This window comes from Rhinatrema bivittatum, chromosome 7, assembly GCF_901001135.1.
Source record: "Rhinatrema bivittatum chromosome 7, aRhiBiv1.1, whole genome shotgun sequence".
NCBI lineage: Eukaryota > Metazoa > Chordata > Amphibia > Gymnophiona > Rhinatrematidae > Rhinatrema > Rhinatrema bivittatum.
In genome coordinates, this window is record NC_042621.1 from 110234485 (window position 1) to 110261216 (window position 26732).

Here is a 26732-nt window from a genome sequence, read left to right on the forward strand (position 1 = left end):
AAGATCCTTCAGCCTCTCCTCATAAGTCTTCCAATGCTGACCCCTCACCATTTTGGTCACTCTTCTTTAGACTGTCTGTATCCTGTCTTTATCTTTTTTTGAGATATGGGCACCAGTATTGAATGCAGTACTCTAGGTGAGGCCTCACCAAGGACCTGTACAAGGGCATTATCACCTTATTATCCCTCTCCCAGACCATGTGCAATAGTCTTTCACCGCCCATCACACAAAGCTCTTTTGGATTGCCACACCCCAGATGCATGACTCTGCACTTCTTGGCATTGAATCCCAGCTGCCAAATCTTCAACCACTCTTCAAGCTTTCTTAAATCACTTTTCATTATCTCTACTCCTTCAGGTGTGTCCACTCTGTTGCAGATCTTAGTATCATCTGCAAATAATCAAACTTTACCTTCTTTCCACCACACAAAGATATTGAACAGAACCGTTCCCTAAACCGATCCCTGTGACACTCCACTTAACACCATTCTTTCTTCGGAGTAGGTTCCATTTACCATTACACACTGTCTCCTGTCAGTCAACCAGTTTGCAATCCACACTACTACCTTGGCACCCACTCCCAAGCCTCTCATTTTGTTCATAAGTCTCCTATGTGGGACCACACCAAAAGCTTTACTAAAAATCCAAGTAAATCACAACGAGTGCTCTTCCCTGATCCAATTTTCTAGTCACCCAATCAAAAATCAATCAGATTTGTCTGACAGGACCTTCCCCTGGTGAATCCGTGCTATCTTGGGTCCAGCAACCCACCGGATTGTAGGTAGTTCACTATCCTTTCCTTCAGCAGAGCCTCCATTAATTTTTCTACCACCGAGGTCAGGCTAAGTGGCCTGTAGTTTCCAACCTCCTCTCTGCTCCCACTCTTGTGAAGCGGGACCACCACTCCTCTTATCCAGTCCCACAGCACCACTCCAATTTCCAGGGATCTATTGAACAGGTCCTACAGTGGACCCGCCAGCACATCTCTGAGCTCCCTCAGTATCCTGGGATGTACCTCATCCGGCCCCATGGTCTTATCCAGCAGCCTTCTTTGCCAATGTTGCAACATTTAATTTAGGAACTATTTACTTCAACAAATAGCTTATTCTAGGCAAAATATTCATCTTTGTTGCAATTCTACTTAGCCAGGAAATGTGATATCTATCCCACTCTTCAAGGTCCTTATAAATTCAGTTCAACAGTGGTGGGTAGTTCAATTGGAAAATGTCTTTTGAATTGCCAATATAGATTCCCAGATATTTAATTTTGTGTTCTGACCACTTAAAAGAAAATTGTGTTTCCAAATCTGAACCTGGTCATCTGGTGTTGTAAAATTTTTAAGACCTTTCACTTCTACAAATTGATAGTAAACCCTGAATCTGCACTACATTTGGCCATCTCTGCAGCCATAACTCTCAAGGAGATCATGGGATGTGTCAATGTAAATAAAACATCTTCTGCGAATAGGGACTTTTTGAGGAAAAGGAACCCACTGTGACTCCAAGAATCTAATTTTTGTAGAAAAAGGTTCTAAAAACACTGCAAAAAGTAGTGGTGATAAGGGACAATCTTGTCCCGTACCTCTGGCTACTTCAAACAATCCGAGTAACATCCATTTATTTTGACACCTGCTTTGGGATGGTTGTAGAGTTTAGAAATCCATTGCAAAAAAATGGACCAAACTTTATTTTCTCTAAAATGCTAAAAAGAAAGTGCCAGTGGCCTAGATCAAACGCTTTTTCAGCATTAATTGTTAGTAAAAGAAAAGGATCTTTCTGCATACACTCCCGCCAAATATCAGTTATCTTACGAACATTATTAGATGCGGTACGACCCAGAAGAAATCCTGATTGATCAGGATGGACAATGGTTGGTATTATTACATTGTCTATCTGTCAGGATCTTAACAAGTATTCTTAAATCTAAATTTAGTAATGGAATTTTTCTATAAGACCCACAGAGTACGGGATCTCTTCCCAGCTTGGCTAGAACAATATTACCCGCTATGTTAGAAAAACTATTAAAAGTATGATCCCCTCTAAGGGCATTGAACATGGTTTTTCAAAGGTATAACTAATTGGTCTGCAAAAACACAGTAAAAGCAGGCTGTGTACCCATCAAGGCCTGGAGATTTACCCAGCTTAAGTTTCTTAATTACATGTAATACTTCTAGCTGAGTAAACTCTCACATTCCAGACAAACTTGCTGCTGTTCAGACAATTCAGGTAGAGAAACCTCTGACAAATAGGTATCAGTGTCCTCTGGATATATAGAAAGATTAGCCCTATTGACCTGAATAAAAGCGCAAAATTCTTTGTCTAATATCCTGATTGGTGGTTAATACGTTCCCATTCTTATCTTTGATTTTCACTATATTATTCTGTCTATGAAGCCCCCTCAGCTTGTTGGACCAATATTTTTCCCGCTTTGTTGTCACCCTCACAATGTTTCTGCTTTACCAGGTCTAGATTATGAGCTATAGACGCCGTGTCTAGCTCAAGCAATTTTGCTTTACAAGTTTGTAGATCGAGATAAACCTGGGTAGAGAGAGAGGTCTTATGGTGGTTTTCCAACTCTGAGATCTTAAGGATCAACTCCTGCTGTACCTTCTCTCTGCATTTTATCTCAAAAGACGCTTTAGCTGTAAAGTGGCCTCCTAATACTACTTTTAGACTTTCCCATAAAGTAACTGGGGAGACAATCGGTGTGTCATTAATAATCAGGTAGGATTGAATGTGTTTCCGAACTTACCCACAGAATTCCTTTTCTGCTAGGAGACTATCATTTAATTTCCAGAATAATTGTCCTCTGTCATAATTGTGAAATTGAATTGTGAACCAAACAGGTGCATGATCGGAGCATGTTATGGGTTCGATATCAGTGGAATGAATTCTGATAATGATACCTTTATGTATTAAAACTAAATCTATCATAGAATAAGATTTGTATGCACAAGAGTAATAGGTATAATAATGAGTGTGGGTAACGGGAATGCCAAACGTCCCCCAAATTCTCCTGTGTGAGAAGTCGTTTCAAAACACTCAGTCCTCCCTGAGCATCAGATGAAAAGCTTGAGGTGTTATCTAATACAGGATTCAATGTAACATTAAAATCCCTCCCCCCTTTTAGTAAAGATCCAGCAGAACATTCACGAATTTTATCGCTTAACAAGTGGAAAAAGGCAGATCCAAGATGGCGGCACGCTAAGAGTTAGAGCCAGTTGATTCTCTGCTTGTTCCTCAAACATTGAATTTACCGCGAAATGCCTTCGAAACGGAAGGGAAAGGTCAGGGTTTATCCCTCGACACCCCCTCCGATATCAGTTCTACAGCAAGAGATCACACGGTTTCTTACTTACTCAACCACAAATCCAGAAGTCGAGGAACCCTTGGAGCGGCGAACGGAGAGTGAGTTATCCGCCCCGGAGGAGACTACTCTGAGTCCAGAACAGCGAACAGTCCCGACACAACGGACAGGGCTATCTTTACAACTCGACGCGCTGACTGATGGAACCCCTTCCGGGTCACCGGCAGAGACGCCAACGTTGACTGCTGCCGAAGCAGCACTAACAACTTTGGTTGCCCCAGAAGGAATAACAGCCAGCGTGGGAACAGCTACCGTGGGACCCGCGGATATCGGACTGGGAGAAGGGGTAGCTGGGGTAAGTTCTGCGAGTCTAAGCCTGCCAATACCGCATGTACTTGCCCCAACTTTTAAACCCCTGAAAATTCCAGAGCGCCCTGAAGTAGTGACCATGACTGCTCTATGGGACTTGATGGCGGGAGTAGCGTCTGTTGTGAATCATTTAGGTGAAGAAGTGAGGACATTAGCTTCACAAAGCTCCAAAAACACAACCGATTTCCAAAAGAAACTCGATCAAGTTTCTAAACGAGTATCAACTTTGGAGGAAAAGGAGCAAACAAATTTAAAATTTCATGTGGCAGTTGTTAAAGACAATCAATCAATGGCCAGGAGACTGGAAATATTAGAGAACTCTTCAAGAAATTTAAATATTAGGATTCTAAATTTCCCTCGAGTTTTGGGTGAAAACCCATACATTACCCTAAAAAGTTTTATGTTAAATGTCTTGGGTTTTGATGAAGGAAGTTTTCCTGCAGTAAATAAATGTTATTTTTTGCCTAAAACAACATCCGCATCAAACAGATTAGACATCCAGGAAAATTTAACACAGTTCTTGGAAGAGTCAAATACAACAGAAATAATAGATAGAGCAACCTTACTAGTCTCAATGATATCAACTATGGATGTGCAGTCTATTATGAAGAAGTATTTCAGCAAATTTCCGACTGTTTTCCTAAATGAAAATGTGAAGATTTTTCCAGACTTGTCTCCGATTACCCAGGGAAGACGCAGAGAATTCTTAGCTCTGCGTCAACAAGTTATAGGTTTGGGTTATTCGTTTAAGGTTAAGTTTCCCTGCAAATGTTACCTGAAGAAAGGAGCCGAAGTTAATATATTCTTCACTTCCGAACAGTTAAAAAGTTTTTTATTATCGAAAACTCCCACCACATCATCACCCATAAATATATAATGTAATGGTTGTGTTATGTGCCTGCCTATAGTGTAATTAATTTTATTTCTATTGCTTGTTCACTCTCATTAATAATGGATCCCTTTTAATAGCCATATGGGTATATAGGGCTATATATATATATTGATTAATATTAAGAAAAGATGAACAATTGATTTTATGTTTAAATATTGCTTTAGTTTTTTTTTTTTTTTCCCTTTGTTCATCTGATCTGAAATTTCTGTTTTGCAAAATTAAAAGGTTTTGTAAATTAAAAAATGATAAATAAAGAATTTAAAAAAAAAAAAAAAAACCAAGTGGAAAAAAGAACTACTTTGTACATTGGGAGCATATACAGATACTAGAGTGTAAAGCTCTTTTTCTATTTTAAAAATCAACATTAGAAAATGTCCCCCTGCATCCCTATGATATCCAATAAATTTGAAAATTAGATCCATGTGAATAAGTATGCCTACTGTGTATTTAGCCAGCTTGGAACTTGCTGCCCAAAACTGCGAAGGGAATTCACTTGAACGCATCAAATAATTATAACGTGCCTTCAAATGAGTCTCTTGCATGTAGGCAGCGCATATCATCAAAAAAGAGATGCTGCTTCCAAACAGAACTAAAGCCCTTTACATTTAAAAAGCAGGTTTTAAAAGTTGCCATAGTTAGAATAGTTTCTGAACGTGTATTGAAAAGGTGAAAAAGCAGCACTGATAGAATGGATTAGTGGAGTGCGCATTCATGAGATTATATTTAAAAAAATATATTTTCCTAGCGTGTAGCAGATGGACTCAGGACCATTGGGGTATAGTGTACTCCTGATAGCAGTTGGAGACTGATCAGATTTCAATCTGACGTCAGCCCTAGTACATATACCCCTGCAGGAAGTGCAGCTCTTCGGTATTTTCCGTCTCCATAGCAGTTAGGGACTCTAGAATAATTTTACCAAAGAGAACCTCCACACAGAGACCTGCTCCAACAGGGACCGATCCTCCACGAGGATCCAGCTCGATTCTCTCTTACGGTCTGGCCATTGAGAGGACTCGCCTAAGGAGGAGCGGATACTCGGGGGCAGTAATTGACACCCTACTCCGAGCACGCAAGTTCTCCATATCCCTAACATACATAAGGATTTGGAGAGTATTTGAAGCCTGGTGTGAGGACCATGACATCATACCACACTCAGTCAAAATTCCTGCGATTTTGGCATTCCTGCAGAACGGCCTACAGAAGGGATTGTCTCTGAACTCCATCAAGGTACAGGTGGCTGCATTGTCATGCTACGGAACCAAGAGCGAGAGGAGCAGCTTAGCCTCTCCCCGGATGTCTCCCGCTTTCTGAAAGGAGTCAAACAGATCCGACCACCCCTAAAGTGGCTGGTGCCTCTTTGGAACCTCAATCTAGTCCTAGATTTCCTAGCAGTAACCTCCTTCAGACCTCTCCGCGGCCTGTCTCTCCGCCTATTAACATTGAAGACAGAGGCCATTTCCAAGAACTTATCCAAACCTTTTTTAAACCCAGCTACACTAACTGCACTAACCACATCCTCTGGTAACAAATTCCAGAGCTTAATTGTGCGTTGATTGAAAGAATTTTCGCCGATTGGTCTTAAATGTGCTACTTGCTAACTTCATGGAGTGCCCTCTAGTCCTTCTATTATCTGAAAGTGTAAATAACCGATTCACATCTACTCATTCAAGACCTCTCATTATTTTAAATACCTCTATCAAATCCCCCCTCAGCCGTCTCTTCTCCAAGCTGAACAGCCCTAACCTCTTCAGCCTTTCCTCAAAGGGGAGCTGTTCCATCCCCTTTATAATTTTGGACGCCCTTCTCTGTAATTTCTCCATTGCAACTATATTTTTTTTTTTGAGATGCAGCGAACAGAATTGTACACAGTATTCAAGGTCTCACCATGGAGCAATACAGAGGCATTATGACCTTTTCCGTTTTGTTAACCATGCCTTTCTTAATAATTCCCAACATTCTGTTTACTTTTTTGACTGCAGCAGCACACTGAGCTGATGATTTCAAAGTATTATCCACTATGATGCCTAGATCTTTTTCCTGGGTGGTAGCTCCTAATATGGATCCTAACATCGTGTAACTACAGCATGGGTTATTTTTCCGTATATGCAACACCTTGCACTTGTCCACATTAAATTTCATCTGCCATTTGGATGCCCTATCTTCCAGCCTCACAAGGTCCTCCTGCAATATGTCAAAATCCACTTGTGATTTAGCTACTCTGAATAATTTTGTATCCTCTGCAAATTTGATAACTTCACTAGTCGTATTCCTTTCCAGATCATTTATAAATATATTAAAAAGCACTGGTCCAAGTACAGATCCCTGAGGCACTCCACTGTTAACACTTTCCCACTGAGAAAATTGACCATTTAATCCTACTCTTTGTTTCCTGTCTTTTAACTAGTTTGAATCCATGAAAGGACATCGCCTCCTGTCCCATGGCTTTTTAGTTTTCTTAGAACCCTCTCATGAGGGACTTTGTCAAATGCCTTTTGAAAATCCAAAAAACTACATCTACCTGTTCACCTTTATCCACATGTTTATTAACCCCTTCAAAAAAAATAAATCAGATTTGTGAGGCAAGACTTCCCTTGGGGAAATCCATGTTCCATTAAACCATTTCTATATGCTCTATGATTTTGATCTTTAGAATACTTTCCACTATTTTTCCCGACACTGAAGTCAGGCTCACTGATCTATAGTTTCCCAGATTGCCCCTGGAACCCATTTTAAATATTGGTGTTACATTGGCCACCCTCCAGTCTTCAGGTACAATGGATGATTTTAATGATAGGTTACAAATTTTAACTAATAGATCTGAAATTTCATTTTTTAGTTCCTTCAGAACCCTAGGATGCATACCATCCAGTCCAGGTGATTTGCTACTCTTTAGTTTGTCAGTCTAGCCTACTACATCTTCCAGGTTCACAGTGATTTGGTTCAGTTCGTCTGACTCATCACCCTTGAAAACCATCTCCGGAATTAGTATCATCCTCTTTAGTAAACACAAAAGCAAAGAATTAATTTAGTCTTTTTGCAATGGCCTTATCATCCATAAGCGGCCCTTTAACCCATTGGTCATTTAACAGTCCAACCGACTCCCTCACAGGTTTCTTACTTTGGATATATTTTTAAAAGTTTTTATTATGAGTTTTTGCCTCTATAGCCAACTTCATTCTCTCTTCGCCTGTCTTATCAATGTTTTACACTTAACTTGACAATGCTTATGCTTTTCCTAATTTCTTCAGATGGATTCTTCTTCCAATTTTTGAAGGATGTTTTTTTGGCTAAAATAGCCTCTTTCACCTCACCTTTTAACCATGCCGGTAATCATTTTGCCTTCCTTCCACCTTTCTTAATACATGGAATACATCTGGACTACGCTTCTAGAATTGTATTTTTAAACAATATCCATGCCTGATGAACACTTTTTTAACCTTTGAAGATGCACCTTTCAGTTTTTTTCTATTTTCCTCATTTTATCAAAGTTTCCCTTTTGGAAAATTTAGTGTTAGAGCTGTAGATTTACTTATTCTCCCCCTTCCAGTTACTAGTTTAAATCTGATCATGTTATGATCACTGTTGCCAAGTGGCCCCACCACCATTACCTCTCTCACCAAATCCTGTGTTCCACTAAGAATTAAATCTAAAATAGCTCCCTCTCTTGTTGGTTCCTGAACCAATTGCTCCATGAAGCAATCATTTATTACATCCAGGAACTTTGTCTCTAGCATGTCCTGATGTTACATTTACCCAGTCAGTATTGGGGTAATTGAAATCTCCCATTATTACTGTACTGCCAAATTGGTTTGCTTCCCTGATTTCTCTTAGCATTTCATCATCTGTCTGACCATTTTGTCCAGGTGGACGGTAGAATACTCCTATCACTATACTCTTACCCAACACACATGGGATTTCTACCCATATAGATTCTACTGAGCATTTAGTCTCTTGTATGATCTTTATCCTCCCGGACATACAGTGCCACACCTCCTCCAAGTTGGTCCTCCCTATCATTGCGATGTAATTTGAACCCTGATATAACACTGTCCCATTGGTTATCCTCCTTCCACCAAGTCTCTGTGATGCTAATTATATCAATCTCATCATTTGCTGCTATACACTCTAACTCTCCCAACTTAGTTCTTAGACTTCTGGCATTGGCATACAGACATTTCAAAGTGTGTTTTTTGTTTGTATTAACAACCTGCTTTTCAGTTGTTAGGGATAATTCGGAAATCATTAGCTTTGGCAATTTTTTACATATAGGCACATGGACTATGTTTGCTTTTATTGCAACCTCTCTGTTGGGATGCCCTAACTCTCCTGTTTCATTAGTATCCTTCAAGGATACATTGCTCCGAACCATGCACTGCTGAGTGACTGTCTACTTTCCCCCGTGTTCTAGTTTAAAAGCTGCTCTATCTCCTTTTTAAAAATTAGTGCCAGCAGCTTGGTTCCACTCTCGTTAAGGTGGAGCCCATCCTTTCAGAAAAGTCTCCCCCTTCCCCAAAGGTTTTTCCCTGTTCCTTACAAAACTGAATCCCTATTCCCTGCATCATAGTCTCATCCATTCATTGAAACTCTGGAGCTCTGCCTGCCTCTGGTGTCCTACACTTGGAACAGGAAGCATTTCAGAGAATTCCACCCTGGAGGTTCTGGATTTCAGCTTTCTACCTAAAATCCTAAATAAGAACATAAGAAAATTCCATACTGGGTCAGACCAAGGGTCCATCAAGCTCAGCATCCTGTTTCCAACAGTGGCCATTCCAGGCCATAAGAACCTGGCAAGTACCCAAAAACTAAGTCTATTCCATGTTACCATTGCTAATGGCAGTGGCTATTCTCTAAGTGAACTTAATAGCAGGTAAAGGACTTCTCCTCCAAGAACTTATCCAATCCTTTTTTAAACACAGCTATACTAACTGCACTAACCACATCCTCTGGCAACAAATTCCAGAGTTTAATTGTGCATTGAGTAAAAAAGAACTTTCTCCGATTAGTTTTAAATGTGCCCCATGCTAACTTCATGGAGTGCCCCCTAGTCTTTCTACTATCCGAAAGAGTAAATAACCGATTCACATCTATCCGTTCTAGACCTCTCATGATTTTAAACACCTCTATCATATCCCCCCTCAGTCGTCTCTTCTCCAAGCTGAAAAGTCCTAACCTCTTTAGTCTTTACTCATAGGGAAATAAATTTGGCTTCCAGAACCTCTCTCCCACATTTTCCTATGTCGGTGCCCACATGTACCATAAGCATGAACAGATTTGAGATTTGCTCATAGTTTGTGTATGAACTTACCTGATTTTCCCTCATTTTTCCCAAGTATTTGTCTTAAATATTTTTTCCTATATATTTTCCTTTTCTTTGAAGAATATTTCTTATGCTACCTTTAATAATATTTAATAGAAATAGTTTATATAGTAATTTTTTGATTGCCAGTATATTTACTGTTAGCTCAGGCTCACCAATCCAAACTGCCTTCAGCTATATTATTCCTGCTTGCTGGAAACCACCATACGCACCTATAAGGCTTGTTTAGAAAACTCTTAACAGTTGTGTGTGTGTGTACACGCATTCAAATTACTTACTTACTTACCTATAATGTTCTATAATGGCAATGCATCAAGACACACAGATACATACATAATGTGAAAATTGTTACTTTTTACATAAAGGGAAGCAGGGTGTCATAAGATCTAAATATACTTTATTCTATAGCTTCCTGCCAATATTTGCAGAGCAAGAAGGTGGACATTGTGACATTCTGCAGTGTATATACTGTGTTTGCAGTCATTTGCTGCACTTTCCCCACTGATGCGTCCTGCATTTATAGATACTGTGGTCATCGTGCTTGGCTTCATTGTCTTGCAAACCTGTCGTGGAGCACACCTGATAACTGTGGTTACAGTAAAATGTCCCACCCAAGCTGCTGCAGTCATGGTTTCATTGTTTTCCAGGTGACATCGACAGGGGATGCAATTGTGCAGGGATTGATGGGAGCCACAGTAACTGTAAGTTTCACAGTCCACAGAGATCTGTTATTCATTTACAGTAATTTATATTCCTGAACATACCCAGATCAGTCCAGACAAGTGGGTTTATGCATCCCTACCAACAGATGGAGGCAGAGAACAAAACTTTGAGGCACTGCTACATAAGTGTGCCACCTGCAGTCCCTCAGTATTTCTCTGTCTCCAGCAGATGGTAGAGGTGCATACCTGCAGTCCTGAGTGATCTGGAGTTGGAAAGTTGGAGCTGCTCCTCGGGGTTGCCAGGTTCATTAATGGGCCATCCTTCAAGTTGAGCCGGGCAAACGGGGGTTGGATATCCCTGGCTGGTAATGCCTGCAGTTTCTGGGGCCCCTGATAGCCAGGGGACTGGCTCCCTCTACGAGCCCCGAGGTCCCCTCCTGCCCACTGCCGGAAGCCTCAGGTAAGTATCCCCGCTTGGGGGTCTTAGTCTTATTTCTTTATATTTAGAGTAAAGGGTTTTTTGTTTTGTTTTTTGTTTTTTTTTAATAAGGCAGGTTCTGTGTTGAGAGGCAGCCGGGAGAGTCTGCCTGTGGTGCAGGACCGTGGCGGTTGGGGATTTTCTTTGCAGGAGTGAGGAGTTGTGGTTTCTGGCACTCAGGAGGGGGGATTCCTGGGCGGTGAATCCCTTTTACTCCGGTACACAAGGCTTCCCCCTCTCAGGGAGTGGGTTTATTTTTAGTTCCGTGCAGGCCTCTGCCCAACCACATGGTGCTGAACAGACAGCAGGCCAGGGCTTTTCCTGTTTCTGCTGCATATTTACTCTGCCCTGCATCCTCTTTTTCCCATGTGCGGCTCCTGCGCTCGCCGACCTTCCCGCGCTCGTTTTGCTAAACGGCCTGGTGGGGCCAAATGGTACAGCCTTGTTCTCTGCAGGGATGCTGCAGCACTTAGAATGTCGGAGAAACCGCATGTGGAGGCCTGTGGGACCTGGTCAGGTCTTCTTAACTCCCTTTCCCTGTGCACTAGCTGTGCTGCAGGGGGAGAAGGATCCTCTGCTAAGGGTCCTAAGACCCGGAGGGCCTCCCAGTCTGTGGGGACCATGAGAGAGGCCACAGCGGGGATCGTTCCCTCTCCTATTCCCGTGGGGAATCACGGTCAGGGAGCTTTGTCAGAGCGCAAGGCATTGACTCTCTTCCACCTCTCTCCCCTGCAATGCAGGTTTGTGAGGAGGGGGAAGTATCTGAACCTAGCAGCCTTGAATGGATTTCAGAGGGCCTTTCCGGGTTTTCTCCAGAACTTGTCCTGCTTATGCATGAGGCCCTTTTAGCTCATCAGGCAGCCAGTCGGAGACCCAAGGAGCCCTCTCTGCGACCATTCAAGTGAGCTCGGGCAAACTTGGGAGTACCCGCTTGGAGATTCAGGTGTCGTGGGCCGCTTATCTGGATCGAGACCCTTGGGACCTGTGGGACTCTGACAATCCATTGAAGGTTGGAGCTGCCTCTCCGGCTACAGACCGGAGTCTAACCCAGATGAGGTCCAACCTCCAGAGGAGGGTGGCAAGAACGACCTGGACTTCCTGGAAGCGGCTGGAAGGGAGGGGGACAACACCTGGGTGATGCGCTTATTCAGCCACTTATTCATCAGGTCTTGGAGGAATTAGGGGTCAAGCTGACTCAGGAGGAGTCAGATAGTAAGGGTGTTAACCCCCTCCTGGATGGCTTGCGGGGTCCTCCTCATGCTTTTCCCTTTCCAAAGAAGATTCAGAAGCTAATTAGTCAGGAGTGGGACTCCCCGGAGGCAGGCTTGAAGGTTGGAAGGGCCATGGCAAAGCTGTATCCTTTGTTGGAGGAACACTTGGAGTGCCTTAAAACACCTGAGGTGGATGCTGCGGTATCGGCTGTGACCAAGAAAACTGATTCCGGTGGCCAGGGTAGCGGCCCTCAAGGATGTCCAGGATCGCAAGCTGGGGGTACAATTGAAGCGCATGTTTGAGCTCTCCGCACTGAGCCTACTGGTGGCAATATGTGCCAGCTTGAGGCAGCATGCTTGCTTATGTTGGATTCAGAGACTACAGGAGCAGGCATATCCGGGGGTGTTGTCCCCACTCAGGCAGCCCGCCTGAAGGTGGGGGTGGCCTATGTGGCAGATGCTTTGTATGATCTAATACGTACTGCGGCTAGATCATGGTCTCGGTGGTGGCGGCTCATCACCTCTTGTGGCTGCGTAATTGGTCAGCGGACTTGTGGTCTAAGTCTCAGTTATGTAACCTCCCATTTAAGGGCAAGCTGCTCTTTGGAGAGGAACTCAACCAGCTCATGAAATCCCAGGGTGAAACCAAGAGCAATAAACTCCCAGAGGATAAGAAGGTCATCAGGAGGAATTTTCCCCCTCGCTCTCGTTTTCCACTGCAGGACCAAAATAGTCATGAAATCGCCAGCAGACCTTTCGGGGCCTCTGCTGTTCTGCTAGAGATGGCTCCGGTCAGGGTTTCGGATCCAGTAAGCCGGCCCAATGAAGGCAGGTGTGCCCACTCCTCGTTGGCCCCAGTTTGGGGGCAGGTTGTCCCAGTTTTACAAGGAGTGGGGCAAGATCACCTCCGATTGGTGGGAACTGGAGGTAATAAGGGACGGTTACGCCTTAGTTTTCTCGCCCACTCAATAACACCTTTCTGGAGTCGCACTGTTCTTCTCGAAACAAGCACGAAACAGTAGAAGAAACTCTACGCAGACTGATAAGCCTGGAAGCCATCCTCCCAGGTCCCCTGGACAAGCAGGGGCGGGGAAGGTATTCCATCTACTTTGTGGTACCAAAGAAGGAAGGCACTTTCTGGCCTATCCTGGATTTGCAGAAAGTGAACTTGTGCTTATGAATGCCACGCTTCCGGATGGAGACCCTGCATATGGTGATCACAGCTGTCCGCAAAGGAGAGTTTCTGACATCCTTAAGCCTCGGTGAGGTCCATATTCCTATCTGAAAGGAGCATAAAAAATTCCTGCAATTTAAGATGTTTGGATGCCATTTCCAGTTTCAGGCTCTTCCCTTCGGTCTGGCTACTGCTCCTCGCACTTTCACAAAGGTGATGGTGTGGGGCTGCAGCCTTGAGACAGGAGGGGTTTTGGTTCACCCCTACCTGGACGACTGACTCATCTGGGCGAAGTCAGAGGAGGATTACACTTGTTCCGTTCTGTGGGTGAGACAATTCCTGAGCTCCCTGGGCTGGGTGATCAATGTGGCAAAGAGCCACCTGGTGCCCTCTCAATCTCTGGAATACTTGGGGGGGGGGGGGGGGGCGGCGCTCTTCGATACCCAGCAGGGCAAGGTATTTCTGACAGAAGACAGGATGTTGAAGTTGCAGCAGCAGGTTTCCCACTTACTGAAGCTGCCAGTCCCGAAGGTCTGGGATTATCTACAGGTGCTGGGGTCCATGGTGTCTACATTGGAGCTGGTTCCGTAGGCCTTTGCCCACATGTGTCCATTACAGAGGGCATTGCTGTCTCGATGTAGCCCAGTGTCCGAGGAATATCATGTCCCCGTACCTCTGACACAGGAGACCAAGACCAACCTGGAGTGGTGGTTGTCTCAGACCAACCTGGGCATGGGCATGCCCCTGGAAGTCCCGGACTGTGTGATATTGACTGTGGATGCTAGTCTCAAAGGCTGAGGAGCAGTGTGCATGGGGCGCTCGGTCCAGGGTCTCTGATCAGCTGCAGAAAAGACCTGGTTGATCAATAGTTTGGAAACGAGAGCGGTGCACAGGGCATTAGAGTGTTTTCTGCCCCTGATCCGGAATCGGATGGTTCGAGTGTTGACTGACAATGCGATGACTGTCATATATCAGTCATCAAGGAGGTACAAGAAGTCTTGCTGTGGCTCGGGAGGCCCAACTGCTGTTTGCATGGGTGGAGCACCATCTCAAAGGTATCATAGCCTCTCATGTTGCGGGAGTGGACAACGTGCAGGCAGATTTTCTAAGCCGACAGCAACTGGACCCCGGACAGTGGGAACTGTCCCCAGAAGCCTGGAACCACATCTGTACTAAATGGGGAGTTCTTCAGCTGGATCTCATGGCAACCAGGGCCAACTCAAAGATGTTCAGGTTCTTCAGCCGCAGAAGAGAAATTGGCTTGGTAGGCCTAGATGCCCTAGTGTGTCCCTGGCCAACGGGTTATCTTCTGAACATTTCCCCCTTGGCCTCTTATAGGGTGGCTGCTTTGTTGCATAGAAACTCATTCAGGGACAGTGGTTCTGGTCGCACCAGAATGGCCATTTCGTCCTTGGTTCGTGGACAGTCCTCTTCATCTGGCTCACCTTCAGGGGTTGCTTTGGCAAGGTCCCATATTTTTGGATCGGGAGGATCACTTTTGTCTCGCCGCTTGGCTTCTGAGAGGCAGCAACTATGTCTGAAAGTATATTCAGAGCTGGTGATTTCTACCCTTCTTCAGGCCAGGAGGCCTTCCACTTCCATGGCTTATGTTAGAGTGTGGAAGGTGTTTGAGTCCTGGTGCGGCCAACCGGGGGTGGATGCTAGCTTCTATTCCACAGATTTGGTCCTTCTGCAGCAAGGACTGTCCAAAGGTCTAGCTTATAGTTCGCTCCGAGTCCAGGTTTTGGCTCTGGGTTGGCTCTGGGGCAAGGTGTGGGGCAGGCCTTTAGCGTCTCATTCACATGTCTTTTGTTTCCTCAAGGGAGTGAAGCGTTTGAAGCCTCCACTTCACAAGGTCTGTCCTGACAGGAATCTTAACCTGGTCCTCCAGGTCCTCTGTGAACATCCCTTTGAGCCTTTGGGTCAAGCCTCCTTGAAGGATCTTGCGCTGAAGACTGTGTTTCTGGTCTCAATCTGCTCGGCCAGACATATTTTGGGGCTTCAGGCTCTTTCTTGTCACGACCCTTTCTTAGTATTTCCACTGCCAAAGTATCTGAGTACAGTGCTGCCTTTTTTGCCAAAGGTGGTCTCTGCCTTCCACGTCAATCAAACAGTGGAGTTCCCAAGGTTTCCAGATTGGTCCAGAGACTCGGCCTTGAGTAGAGATCTTCACCTTTTGGATGTTTGTGCGCTCTTGCGGTACTTGAAGGTCACCAATTCTTTTCGAAGGTCGGACCATCTTTTTGTGCCGTTCAGTGGAGCGAAGAAGGGAGACAAGACATCAAAAGCTATTTTGACCTGATGGTTGAAAGAGGCTATTTCTGCAGCCTGTATTGCTAAGGGTCGTGTGGTCCCCAGTGGCCTTGAAGCACATTCTACTATAGCATAGGCGGCTTCTTGGGCCGAGTCACTTGATGTCTCCACAGGAAATATGTACTTTCACCAGGCATTACCATTTGGATGTTCAGGCGCCTGAAGATGCAGGCTTTGGTGAAAGTGTTTTGAGATCAGGTCTTTCGGGTTCCCGGCCGGGTTAGGGTTGCTTTGGTACATCCCAGTTGTCTGGACTGATCTGAGTATGTTCAGGAAAGGAAAATTGGTTCTTACCTGCTAATTTTCGTTCCTGTAATACCACAGATCAATCCAGAGGCCTGCCCCGGTATTGTTACCGAAAGACTGACCCTCCTGGTACTTAGATGTGCAGTATTGTTTGAATATCGCCGCTGCAACAGTTGAGTTATCTTTAATTTCTCATTGGCAGGGTGTGGGTTGTTTTGTTTTGGTTTTTTTTTGGGGGGGGGGGGTCTTGTGGTTTTGTGTAGCTACTCTAGTGCAGAGGAGTCCCACCCCGGGGTTTTTCTGATTCGCCCGTGGAGGGTTGAATTCTATATATATATTTTGGCTTAGGGTATAGGGCAGTACTGAGGACTGCAGGTGGCATGCTCGGTTATGTAGCAGTGCCTCAAAGTTTTGTGTTCTGCCTCCATCTTCTGGTAGAGATGCATAAACCCACTTGTCAGGACTGATCTGTGGTATTACAGGAACGAAAAATGAGCAGGTAAGAGCCAATTTTCCTTTCCACTTATTAGCAGGCCCTGTTCTAGGCATTACTTTTTACGTTTAATAGTTGTCATTTACCTTGTGAACTTGCTGGTTTTTTATCTGCAATTTCTGCTTTTCATGAATACCACTCCAACTCTGAGATTCTTTTGGGGTGGAGAGGTGAGGCGGGAAGGCGATGTACCTTGCAGTACAAAGTGGAAGCAGCAGTTAAAAGGTGAAAATATTTTGACACAAATTCAGGCATATCTACCAGCTCTTATGTTGCTCACAGAAGTAAAATTGATCAAACAAGTTGCAGGTGATCCCCCTTCTTATAGACTGATTTGTATATTCTGGGATGTCCATAATTATGATAAATTAGTCCCTCCAAAGAGCGATCACCTGCAAACTGTCATCTGACCTTTTTCTACATCTTTAGGCAGTCATAATATTTTATTCAAATGTGGAATGCTCGCTTTACTGATCTGTCCGAGGTGTGAGATTCAGACGAGAGCATCCTGAGCAGTACTAAACCAAAGTTCCAGTTAAAAACCCAAAATATAAATCAGCAAGGATGTTGCCCATTCTGATTCTGTAAAGTAAGCAGCATCTACGTCATTTCCCCTTTTAGCTTGTCTTCTCTCTTCCCACAGCTCTATTGCTTCTAACCTCTCGTGTCTGTAAATTGTGTTCGAGTATGAGGAGAAATACTGTATTGAGTAGCTCTAAATCTATCAGTGATTAATAGTGATTATCTGATGAAATGTGCATATGTTCAGACATCAAAATGCTTACTTCTAGAGCAATAACCGTAGTTACACACCAGTTTTGCTATTTTTATGCTTGAAAAGGATTACATTTATGGAGAAATATTTGAAAAGTAGAGTCTGCTGAACAGTGATTAATTTCTTTCTTTAACTATAAGCAGGTTCATAGTCACACAAGTGGGTCACTCAACACCGAATGACTGACTATTCCAGAGCTGCCTGGAAGGGCCTAAAACTCTTTACCGCAGATGCGCTGCTGCAATTGCCCCTCGGGCTTTTTTTTGGCCAGACATGTCAGACTCCTGTTAGCTTTTTCTTCAACAGCCCTTCTAGTTTTCTGCCATCAAATCCCTACTTAGTTTCGTACTTTTTATTTTGACACTTTTCAGGTTTTCTTTTTTTTTTTGTCATTTGCTTAAACTGGTATGAATTGTGGGATTTTGGCAGGGGGGGGGGGTGTTCCCTGTTGTGGCCAGTTTTGAAGTGCCACCTGTTCACGGAAAGGAAAAGGAAAGTCTTATAGACAGTTTTGATATGTGGCTCAAAACCTGGTGTAAAGAAGAAAGATTGGATACTTTGGGGCTCGGGCTGAGTATGGAATAATAAGCTTATATGGTGAAGATGAGCTGCATCTGTCTGTGGCAGGAAAGAGGGGATCCTAAGTGAGAAACTCGGAATATATGTTATCAGGAATTTAAACTAATGGACAGGCATAGCAGAAGCAAGTCCATAGAATTGAAACGTCACCCCAACACATACAAATACAGGATGTGGGTGGAGAAAAGAACAAAATGAGTCCCACTCTTAGGCAAAAGAACAGAAAAGATGCACAGGAAGAGCAGCAAGCCGAAAGAGAAAAACTGGAAACCATGTGCACAAATGTTCATAGTCTGAGCAACAAAGTTCCAGATTCGCAGGCTCTAATGGCAGAGGTGAACTTGGAGATTGCAGCTATTACAAAAAAAAATGGTTTTGAGAGTTTCATGTATGGGATATAGCCATCCTAGGCTATGACCTGTTGAAGGATAGAGAGGGCAGAAAAGAAAGAGGAATAGCTCTATGTCAAAAAAAACAATATCTTAGCAACTGAAATGCAGGGGCTGTGTGGAAAGGAGAGAAGCGCTGTGGATTCTCTTAAAAAAAAAAAAAAAAAGGCTGGCACTTCCATTTACACGGGTGTGGCATATAGGCCTCCGAATCCGACAAGAGACCTGGATAAAGATCTGGCTGAAAACATCCAAAAGGTGGGACAGAGGGAGAATTGTTGCTAGTTGGAGATTTCGTTCTGCTGGATGTGAACTGGAGTATCCTGGCTGCAGAATCTGTGAGCAGTAGAGAGCTTATGGATGCCCTTCCAAAGGCTCTGCTTAGATAAATGGTGATGGAGCCCATGAGGGGAGGAGTTATACTAGACCTGCTGCTCACAAATGGAGATGGTATTTCTAATGTCCAAGTAGATGCCCACCTTGCGCGCGCCAGTGAGATCATCAGACAGCATGGTTTGATATAATGGCAAAGACGGAAAGAAGTCAAATGATCAAAGTTCTGGACTTCAAAAATACAGACTTTGTCAAAATAGGGAAGTACTTTGAGGTAGAGCTTAGAAGGCTGGGAGAAGATGGATGAAATAGAACAGATTAAAATAAGTTATAATAAAGGTAACAAAACTTTATGTAAGAAACATAAATAAAAGTAAGAGGAACAGGAAACTGATATGGCACTCTAAAGAAGTGGCTGAAAAAAAAAAGCAAAAAGATCAGCATTCAAAAAGTACAAAGGAACTCGTACCCAGAAACACAGGGAAGAATATCTGGTGAAGCTGAAAGAGACTAGAAAAGGAATCAAGATGGCAAAAGCTTGTGGGAAAAAGAGTTAAAGCTAGGTGACACATTTATCAGAGAAAGGAGGAAGATGGCATTCTAAAATTGAAAGGAGATGAGGGCTATATTGAGGAAAAAGAAATATTAAACACTGCAGGTCCTTGTTCACTAAAGAAGACCTTGGAGAAGGACTGATGCTGGTTGGCAAGAGCACAGATGGGAATGGGATAGACACTTCTACATTTACAGAAGTGTGTTTGGGTGAAACTAACACAACTGAAAATGGACAAGGCCATGGGGCCAGATAAGATACATTCCACAAAGCTCAGAGAGGTGCTACCAGGTCTGCTGAAAGACCTGTTTAATAGATCCTGGAAATGGAAGTGGTGCTGCAAGACTGGAGAAGGGCACTTATGGTCCCGCTTCACAAAAATGGTAGCAAAGAGGAGGCTGGAAGCTACAGTCTGGTTAGCTTTACCTCAGTGGTGGGAAAATGAATGGTGATGCTTCCAAGAAACTGCTGATGAGCTATCTGCAATGCAGTGGGATGCAGGATCCAAAGCAATATGATTTTTACCAGAGGAAGATCATGTCAAACAAATCTGATTTTTTTCCATTGGATGACTAGAGAATTGGATAAAGGGACAAGCATGTGATATGATTTATTTGGATTTCAGCAAGGCTTTTGATACTGTCCTGCATAGGAGGCTCATGAACAAAATGAAAAGCCTGGAAGTTGATCCCAAGGTGGTGGAATGGTTCAGAAATTGGTTAATTGACAAACAGCAGGGTAGTCTTTTAACTGGAGCCTACTCTGAGAAGTCATAAGTGGAGTATATCAGGGATCAGTTCTGGGGCTGGTTCTGTTTGATATCTTCATGAGTGATATTGCGGAAGGTTTAGAATGAAAAGTTTTTTGGTGTGTTTTTTTTTTTGCAGATGACACTAAGATCTGCAACAGCGTGGGCACACCGAAAGGAGTAGAGAAAGCGAAAAGTGATCTAAAAGTTTGAGGAGTGGTTGAAGGTTTGACAGCTGGGATTCAGCGCTAAGAAGCGCAGTCATGCAATTGGGGTGCAGGGGGGGGGGGGGGGGGGGGGGGAGTGAAAGATTGATGTGCATGGACCGGGAAAGACTTTGGGGTGCTAGTGTCTGACAGTCTGAAGGTGGCAAAGCAATGTGACAAGGTGGAGACTGAGGCCAGAGGAATGCTGGGCTGCATAGAGAGAGACCTAATCAGCAGGAAAAAGGTGATAATGTCCTTGTCAGGTCTTTGGTGAGGCCTTATCTGTAGTACTATGTTTAATTTCTGGAAATGGTTATATTAAAAAGAACAGATGGGATAGAAGTGGTCTAGAAAAAGGCAATCAGAATGGTGTGGGGTCTGCAACAGAAGACTTATGAGATGAAACTGAAGGACCTAAATATAGGGATAGGTCTATTATATTTGTAATAGACCTTTCCCCTTCTCTGACCTCCACGGCTTCCTTGTAAATATATATATATATAACCCTACATCTCCTATATTTTTATGCCTTATAATTGTAAATCGTTCAATTTTATATCTGTATTGTCACATGTTCATTGTTTCACTGTAAAGCGCTTGTTTGCTGACTTTTGTTTAATGTGAACCGATGAGATGTTCCCAGTGTTCATTGGTATATAAAAACTTCTAAATAAATAAATAAATGTATGCCCTGGGGGACAGGAGAGAAGTGTTGGGATCCTGCCCGCGATAGCCACAGACAGTCCCATACCTTCTCTCCAGCCAGGCCGCCGATGCCGTTCTCGAGTGTGGCCCGAGGCCACCCCGTTGCTGGTGCTCCCCCCCACCCCACTGGTCCTAGTGCCACCGCCGGGAGTCTCTCATCGTGGCTCTAGCCGCTGCTGCAGCCTGCTTCCTTTCTTCGCGGCAGAGCTGCCGCCACCGCTGTCTTCCAGGCCACCCAAGTGACAGGGACGCTGCCAAGGCAATCTCCACTTCCTGCTTCTGCATAGGCGTGGGCCTCTCTCTTGTATTTAAAGGGCCAGTGGCGGGAAAAGCCCAACGGCTCTCAACGATGACGTCATCAACTTGTTCCGCTTCAGCCCTATAAAAGGGCCTTGCTCCTGTTCCTCAGTGCCTTTGGATCCAGTCTTCACAGTGTCCGTGGTCTTCTGTGGATCCAGGTCTTCCGGTGCCTTGATGGATCTTCGTTCCATGTCCTTCATGTTCCTGAACTTCGTCGTCTTGATGTTCCTGGTCTCGTCCTTCGGAGCTCCCTCGTCACTTGTCTTCTGTTTCTGATGTTCCAGATGTCCCATGTCCTGAGGTGCCATGTTTCATGTTCCAGATGTCCGATGTTCGTCCGTCTCATCTTCAGCTCTTCGTCCAGTTCCCTCGTCTGTCCACCTCTTGGCGTGCCATGTCGCGGTCTGTGACCAGCCCCAGGGAGGCTGTGTAGGGTGCTTCATGGTACAAGGCCTTCTCGTCTGCAGTGCAAGCCTCCGAAAGACTCCTGTTTTTAATGCCTTGCTTCTGAGTATCTTGAGTCTTGAATCTTGTCCCGGTCTTCAGGGTTCCCTTGTGTCTGCTTCCGTCCATGCCTAAGACTCTGCCAGAACTTGCTTCGCTTCAGCATGGTCCGTGACCAGCCACAGGCGGCTGTGGAGGTCTCGCCCCAGTGCAGGCCTCTACTAAATCTTCGTCATGTTCCACTTCTTCCCCTGGAGTCTGCTTCACATACAGCGTGGTCTGCGCCCAGCCGTGGGCGGCTGTGTAGGGCGCGCTGCGATGCAGTTCTCACCCAGTACTTTCACCTGACTCTTGAATCCTTGTCTGAGTCTTCTGAGTATCCTGAGTCCTTGTCCGAGAATCCAAGTCTTCGTCTGAGTTTTCATGTTCCTGCTCTCAGCCTCCGTCTGGCCTCACGCACTCGTTCCCAAGCAGCGGGTTTGGAAGGGCTATCGAGTGGCCAGAGGGCTACTCTCGAGACCAGCATTGTGTTGCTGGGTCTCATTGGTGTGTGTATGTCCAGTGGAGGGCTGAGCCTGCCTAATTCCTGTTCTGGATAATCCTCGCCTTGTCTTCAGTCTAGCCTTGCTCCTGCTCCATCCATGCTCGTACCTGCTCATCTCTCATGGTGTGTCTTGGGGGCTCCTCCCTGAGTCACGCCATGACCCAAGGGCTCATATCCTACCTTAGATGGGACTGCGCCTCTGTGCTCCTAACAGGGCCTGAGGGCGCACTCCGCCACAAGGAGAGACCGGGGTGATATGCTACAGACTTTTAAATACCTGAATGGTATTAGTAATGTACAGCATCAAACCTCTTCTGAAGGAAGGAAAACGTAGAACTAGGGATCATGAAATGGCTGCCGGGGGTAGACTCGTTCCAACATCAGGAAATGTTTCTTCATGGAAATGGCAGTGGATGTAGATAATGATCTTCCAGAAGAGGTAGTGAAGACACAAACGTTAATGGCATTCGAATGGGGTGGGATAAACACAATAGATCCTTAGTGGCTAAAGGGTAGATATGAAGAAAAGGGGTAACCTGTGTTAACTGGGGTAACCTGCACAGAGTAGCAGTCACTACTCTAAAGGAAAAATAAATAAATATAAACTTGCTGGGCAGACTGGATGGACTACTTAGGTATTTTGGTACCATCAATTACTATGTTATGTGATTAAAATTAACCTTCTCAAGCTTTAAAAAGAAGCTAAAAACACATTTATTTAAAATCACGTTTGGAGTTGAAGACAAAGATTGAAAGTAAAAGAATACCCGAATGACTTTGGAAGCTGTTTGGTTACCATTAGTTTGATTGCAGATGTTAGAATGTCGTATTTACCGTAATTGTTTTTATGTAGTATTTTAGAATGTTTTATTAAGTAAGTTATTGTTTCTAATTGTATTTTATGATGTATTTTACATTTTTAGAATTGTAAACATGTATGATTGTACTAGAATACCGGTATAGAAATTGAAATAAATAAAATAAATACTACTTTGTTTCATTTCACCATGTCAGTTTTCCTCTGTCTGAGAAGCAGACCGTTGACTTTTGAGTTCTGACCCAAGTTCTGATAAGATGTTTTCATAAAGATTTATAGGCATTGGAATGGGGTGAGGCACCTAGGCCCTGGACTAAATAAATTTTGGACTGTCTTGGAAGCGCTGCTGCCACAGTTTCCTGCATGACTCTCGCTGGTCTCGTGAGAAATGCAGAGACCCACGTAGTGTTGCCAGCAGGAGCACTGCCACAGCAGACCAAGTGGGAGTGCAAGCAGGGAATGGGGTGCTCCAAAGGGAAGGGGAGGGTCTGAGGTTGGAAGCTGGCTGGGGATGAGTGGGGATCTGAGGCCAGAGGGGTCCATGGCATGATGCTGGCTGGGGCGGAATCAATGCTGGTTAGCTACCTGGGCTCATCTGAGGATGCAGGGTGGCTGCAGGCCTGCTGAATTGTATTGTCTTGAGGCTGAGGCCTGTGGGTGGCTGAGGTGGGTCATCTTGAGGCTGGGGCCTGTGGACTAGCTGGGGTGTAAGATGGGGGAGGGGGATCATCTGAGGCTGGGGACTGGCAGAGGCTAGCTGGGGAGGGTGAGGGTCTGAAGCTGGGCATGATGGACTTGGCTGGTGGAGAGAGGATGACAGTTGGGCTGGCTGGCAGGGGTAGGGAGAAGGGGATAGGTGGGCTGGCTAGTTAGAGATAGGAAAAGTCGGGCTGATTGGCTTGAATTAGGGAGAGGAGAATATTAGGCTGGGGGCTGGCTTAGAGTAGGGAGAGGGGGAGTTAGGCTGGAGGCTATCAGATTGGGGAACTGGCTTGCAGATAGGGGAAAGGGGACAGACTTGGGTCTATCAGGCTGGGGGCTGGCTGGTTGAGGGGCAAGTGTTGGGCAAAAAGCTGGTGGGGCTGGGGCTGGCTTACTGGTTGGAGTGGGGGGATAGGAGCTGACAGATTGGTTGGGTGAAGGCAAGAGTGGAGACTCATCGGGAGCTTGGGCTGCCTCGAGTAGGAAGGAGGTGCTCAGTGCAGGCAGCTGCCTGGGGTAAGAGGGGACTGCTCCGAGGTTGGGGTGGGAGCTGGCTGGGGGTGCTGTGGGGTGGGAGGTTGTCTGAGACTGGAGGAACTTGGAGATGGATTTTCTGAGGCTAGAGGGTCTGGAATGAGGAGTCGCTTGAGGTTGGAGGTGCTGAGGGTCTGGCTCACAATCTGGGGGTTAGGCTGGAGTCTGGCTGGGGGGGAGAGGGAATCTGAGGCTGGGAGACTATGGCAGGCTGTAGGGGGAGAAGAATCCTCATGGTATATGGGCTGAGGGATCTTGCTGGCAGGCTCGGGGGAAACCGTCGTTAGGCTATATGGGCTGAGTGTCTAAGTGACAGGCTGAGGGGAGTGTTGGTTGATCAGGTTGGAGGGGCTGGGGGTCAGAAGGGTAGTCTGAGGTTGGAGGGGCAGGGATATGGCTGGCATGCTGGTGGGGGTGAGATAAGGTTCATGTGAAGTTTGAGAGGGCCTGGGTGCTGACTGGCAAGCTTGAAGGGAGCTGGCCTGGGGGAAGAGGGTTGGTCTGAGGACTTTACAGCTGGCTTGGGGGGGGGGGGGTGAAGGAGGTATGAGGCAGGGTGTCATCTGAAGCTGTGGTGGTAGGAGGGAGTCATCTGAGGCTGGGGGCTGACTGGGGGGTTTTCAGGTCAAGGCTGGTGGTGACTGGGGAGGAGAAAGTTGGCTGAGGCCAGGGGGGAGTTGCTTTCTCAGATGTGGGGAGAGGAATTATGATTGGAGTCTTACTTGATGGGGGGTGAAAGGGAGGGTGTGTGAAGCTGGGAGAGGGGCTAGGGGCTGGCTGGCTGGCTGCGAGCTATGAGGAGAAGATGGCTGGGGTTGGTTTAGGCTGGCTGGCTGTAGGAAGGGGTCAGGACTGAAGGCTGGCTGCTATGTATGGGAAAGAGGGAATCTCAGATTACTGATGCTGGGTAAAAGTGTTGGGCACTGGTGCTGGGCTGGGGAAAGCAAACTATAACAAGCAGGCTGGGGATATTAAGTGTTATATTGGGGGGGGGAGGGGAACATTGCCCCTGTTCATGTTAGGAGTGAGTGCTGTGTAACAAAACACTCCCCTTTCTGTACAAGAACAATGCCAGGAGCTCGGCAGCTTCAGTATAACACCCTCCATTCCTCACAAGAATGACGACTGGGGCCTGGCTTAAGTGAAGGATGACTATTAATTGCATCAGTAGCATGGGTTCTTCTTAGTGTTTGGGTAATTGCCAGGTTCTTGTGGCCTGGTTTGGCCTCTGTTGGAAACAGGATGCTGGGCTTGATGGACCCTTGGTCTGACCCAGCATGGCAATTTCTTATGACATGTATTTTTGTTTCTAGTTTTCCAATTTTGTATTGCTTAGAAAGTGTGGCTTCTTGGGGTTTCCATTTTAGTTTTGTAATTTGTGGTCAACTATTCCGTGTTCTGAAAGAGTGGCCAAGGCAAGCTGAGACATTCTGCTATCATTTAGGTATCTGTAGCAGTCTTGTTCATTGTGTTTTCCCAAAAGGAGGTGTATTGGTATTGTAGGGCCCAATGTAATATTTGCAATGCTGCCATTTCATAGGTATGGTTGTTACTGTGAGTCCTGTGAGTTAGTGTTTGCTATGTTTTGACAGGTTTGCTACTTATGTCCTGAGTAGGTTTGTTTTTTTTTTTTAGGATTTTCTTTTGCAATGTAGCTGGTAGTGGAGGGAGTTTGCATTACTTTTACTTAGATGATACTAAAATGCAAATATTATTTTGTAAGGTGACGTGTATGGGGAAATCTATATCTACATATATCTATATTAGAGGTAAGTAACTTTGCTTAGTGTGCACACCACTATTCATCTCTTAACACAGTGCTTGGTGTATTTTAAAGAAAAAAGTGTTACTTACGTGATTATTCAGAAGATATATTGAATTTTTTTATCCTTCCCCAGCACTTCTTTTGATTTTGCAGGATGCAGTACAAAATTGCTTCTCAACCTTTTATCTAAGATCCAAATATAAGGTCTGAACTATGAGCTGGAACGTTCCCTTTTTGGCTGAGACTGAGAACCTGGACAATATAGGGAGGATACCACCCTGCTTGAAGATTAAACCTCATGCTAAAACAAAAGAAAAAAAACAAAACACAAAAACATTTATTGGAGTCGAGAGTGATGCTGCCTGTGGAGCAGGTGGATGCTTTTAGAAAGGATGAGTCACTGGTGTTTGATGCATCATTGTAGTTTAACCACTCTTACTATCTGCCTTTGTCTTTAACAGCTGAAGAACATGACTGGGCTGAACCAGCGTGGATGAGGAAATGTGGGCACATGTCACGGCTTCTGCCTAGATTTCTAGCATCTTCCATCAGGACTGCATTACATGAAACCCACACCCATTGATCCCTTACGGCAGAGACCTCACCAACAAGCAGCCAATGTCGTGACACTATCTTTCTTGGGGTTTTTTTTTTTTGTTTAAGTTATTGCTGACTGAGTGCTTACACTGCACTCTGAGAACTTGAGTTCACACTTCATCCATTTTCTGTTACAGCACAGAACAACATTCAGAACACACACCAAGCTGACACTCACTGTGCCCTCGGGTGATGTGGTTTGTAAAAAAAAAAAAATTGACTTGAGTTCTCTATATAAAATAAATGCATTAATGGTCTTTGCTGTTGACCATTCTTATGTA

General features: G+C 44.9%; 1 protein-coding gene across 2 annotated transcripts in view; it reads left to right on the top strand.

Moving 5' to 3' along the window:
* The window catches only part of COQ9 (coenzyme Q9), a 102073-nt gene extending 75341 nt beyond the window's left edge, over nt 1-26732 (top strand). For both annotated transcript variants that reach the window (XM_029608933.1, XM_029608934.1), the window contains exons 8-9: nt 10531-10584; nt 26316-26732. In XM_029608933.1, coding sequence (XP_029464793.1) covers nt 10531-10584; nt 26316-26351 — 90 coding nt within the window. In that variant the 3' untranslated portion in view covers nt 26352-26732. The remainder of the gene's footprint in view (nt 1-10530; nt 10585-26315) is intronic.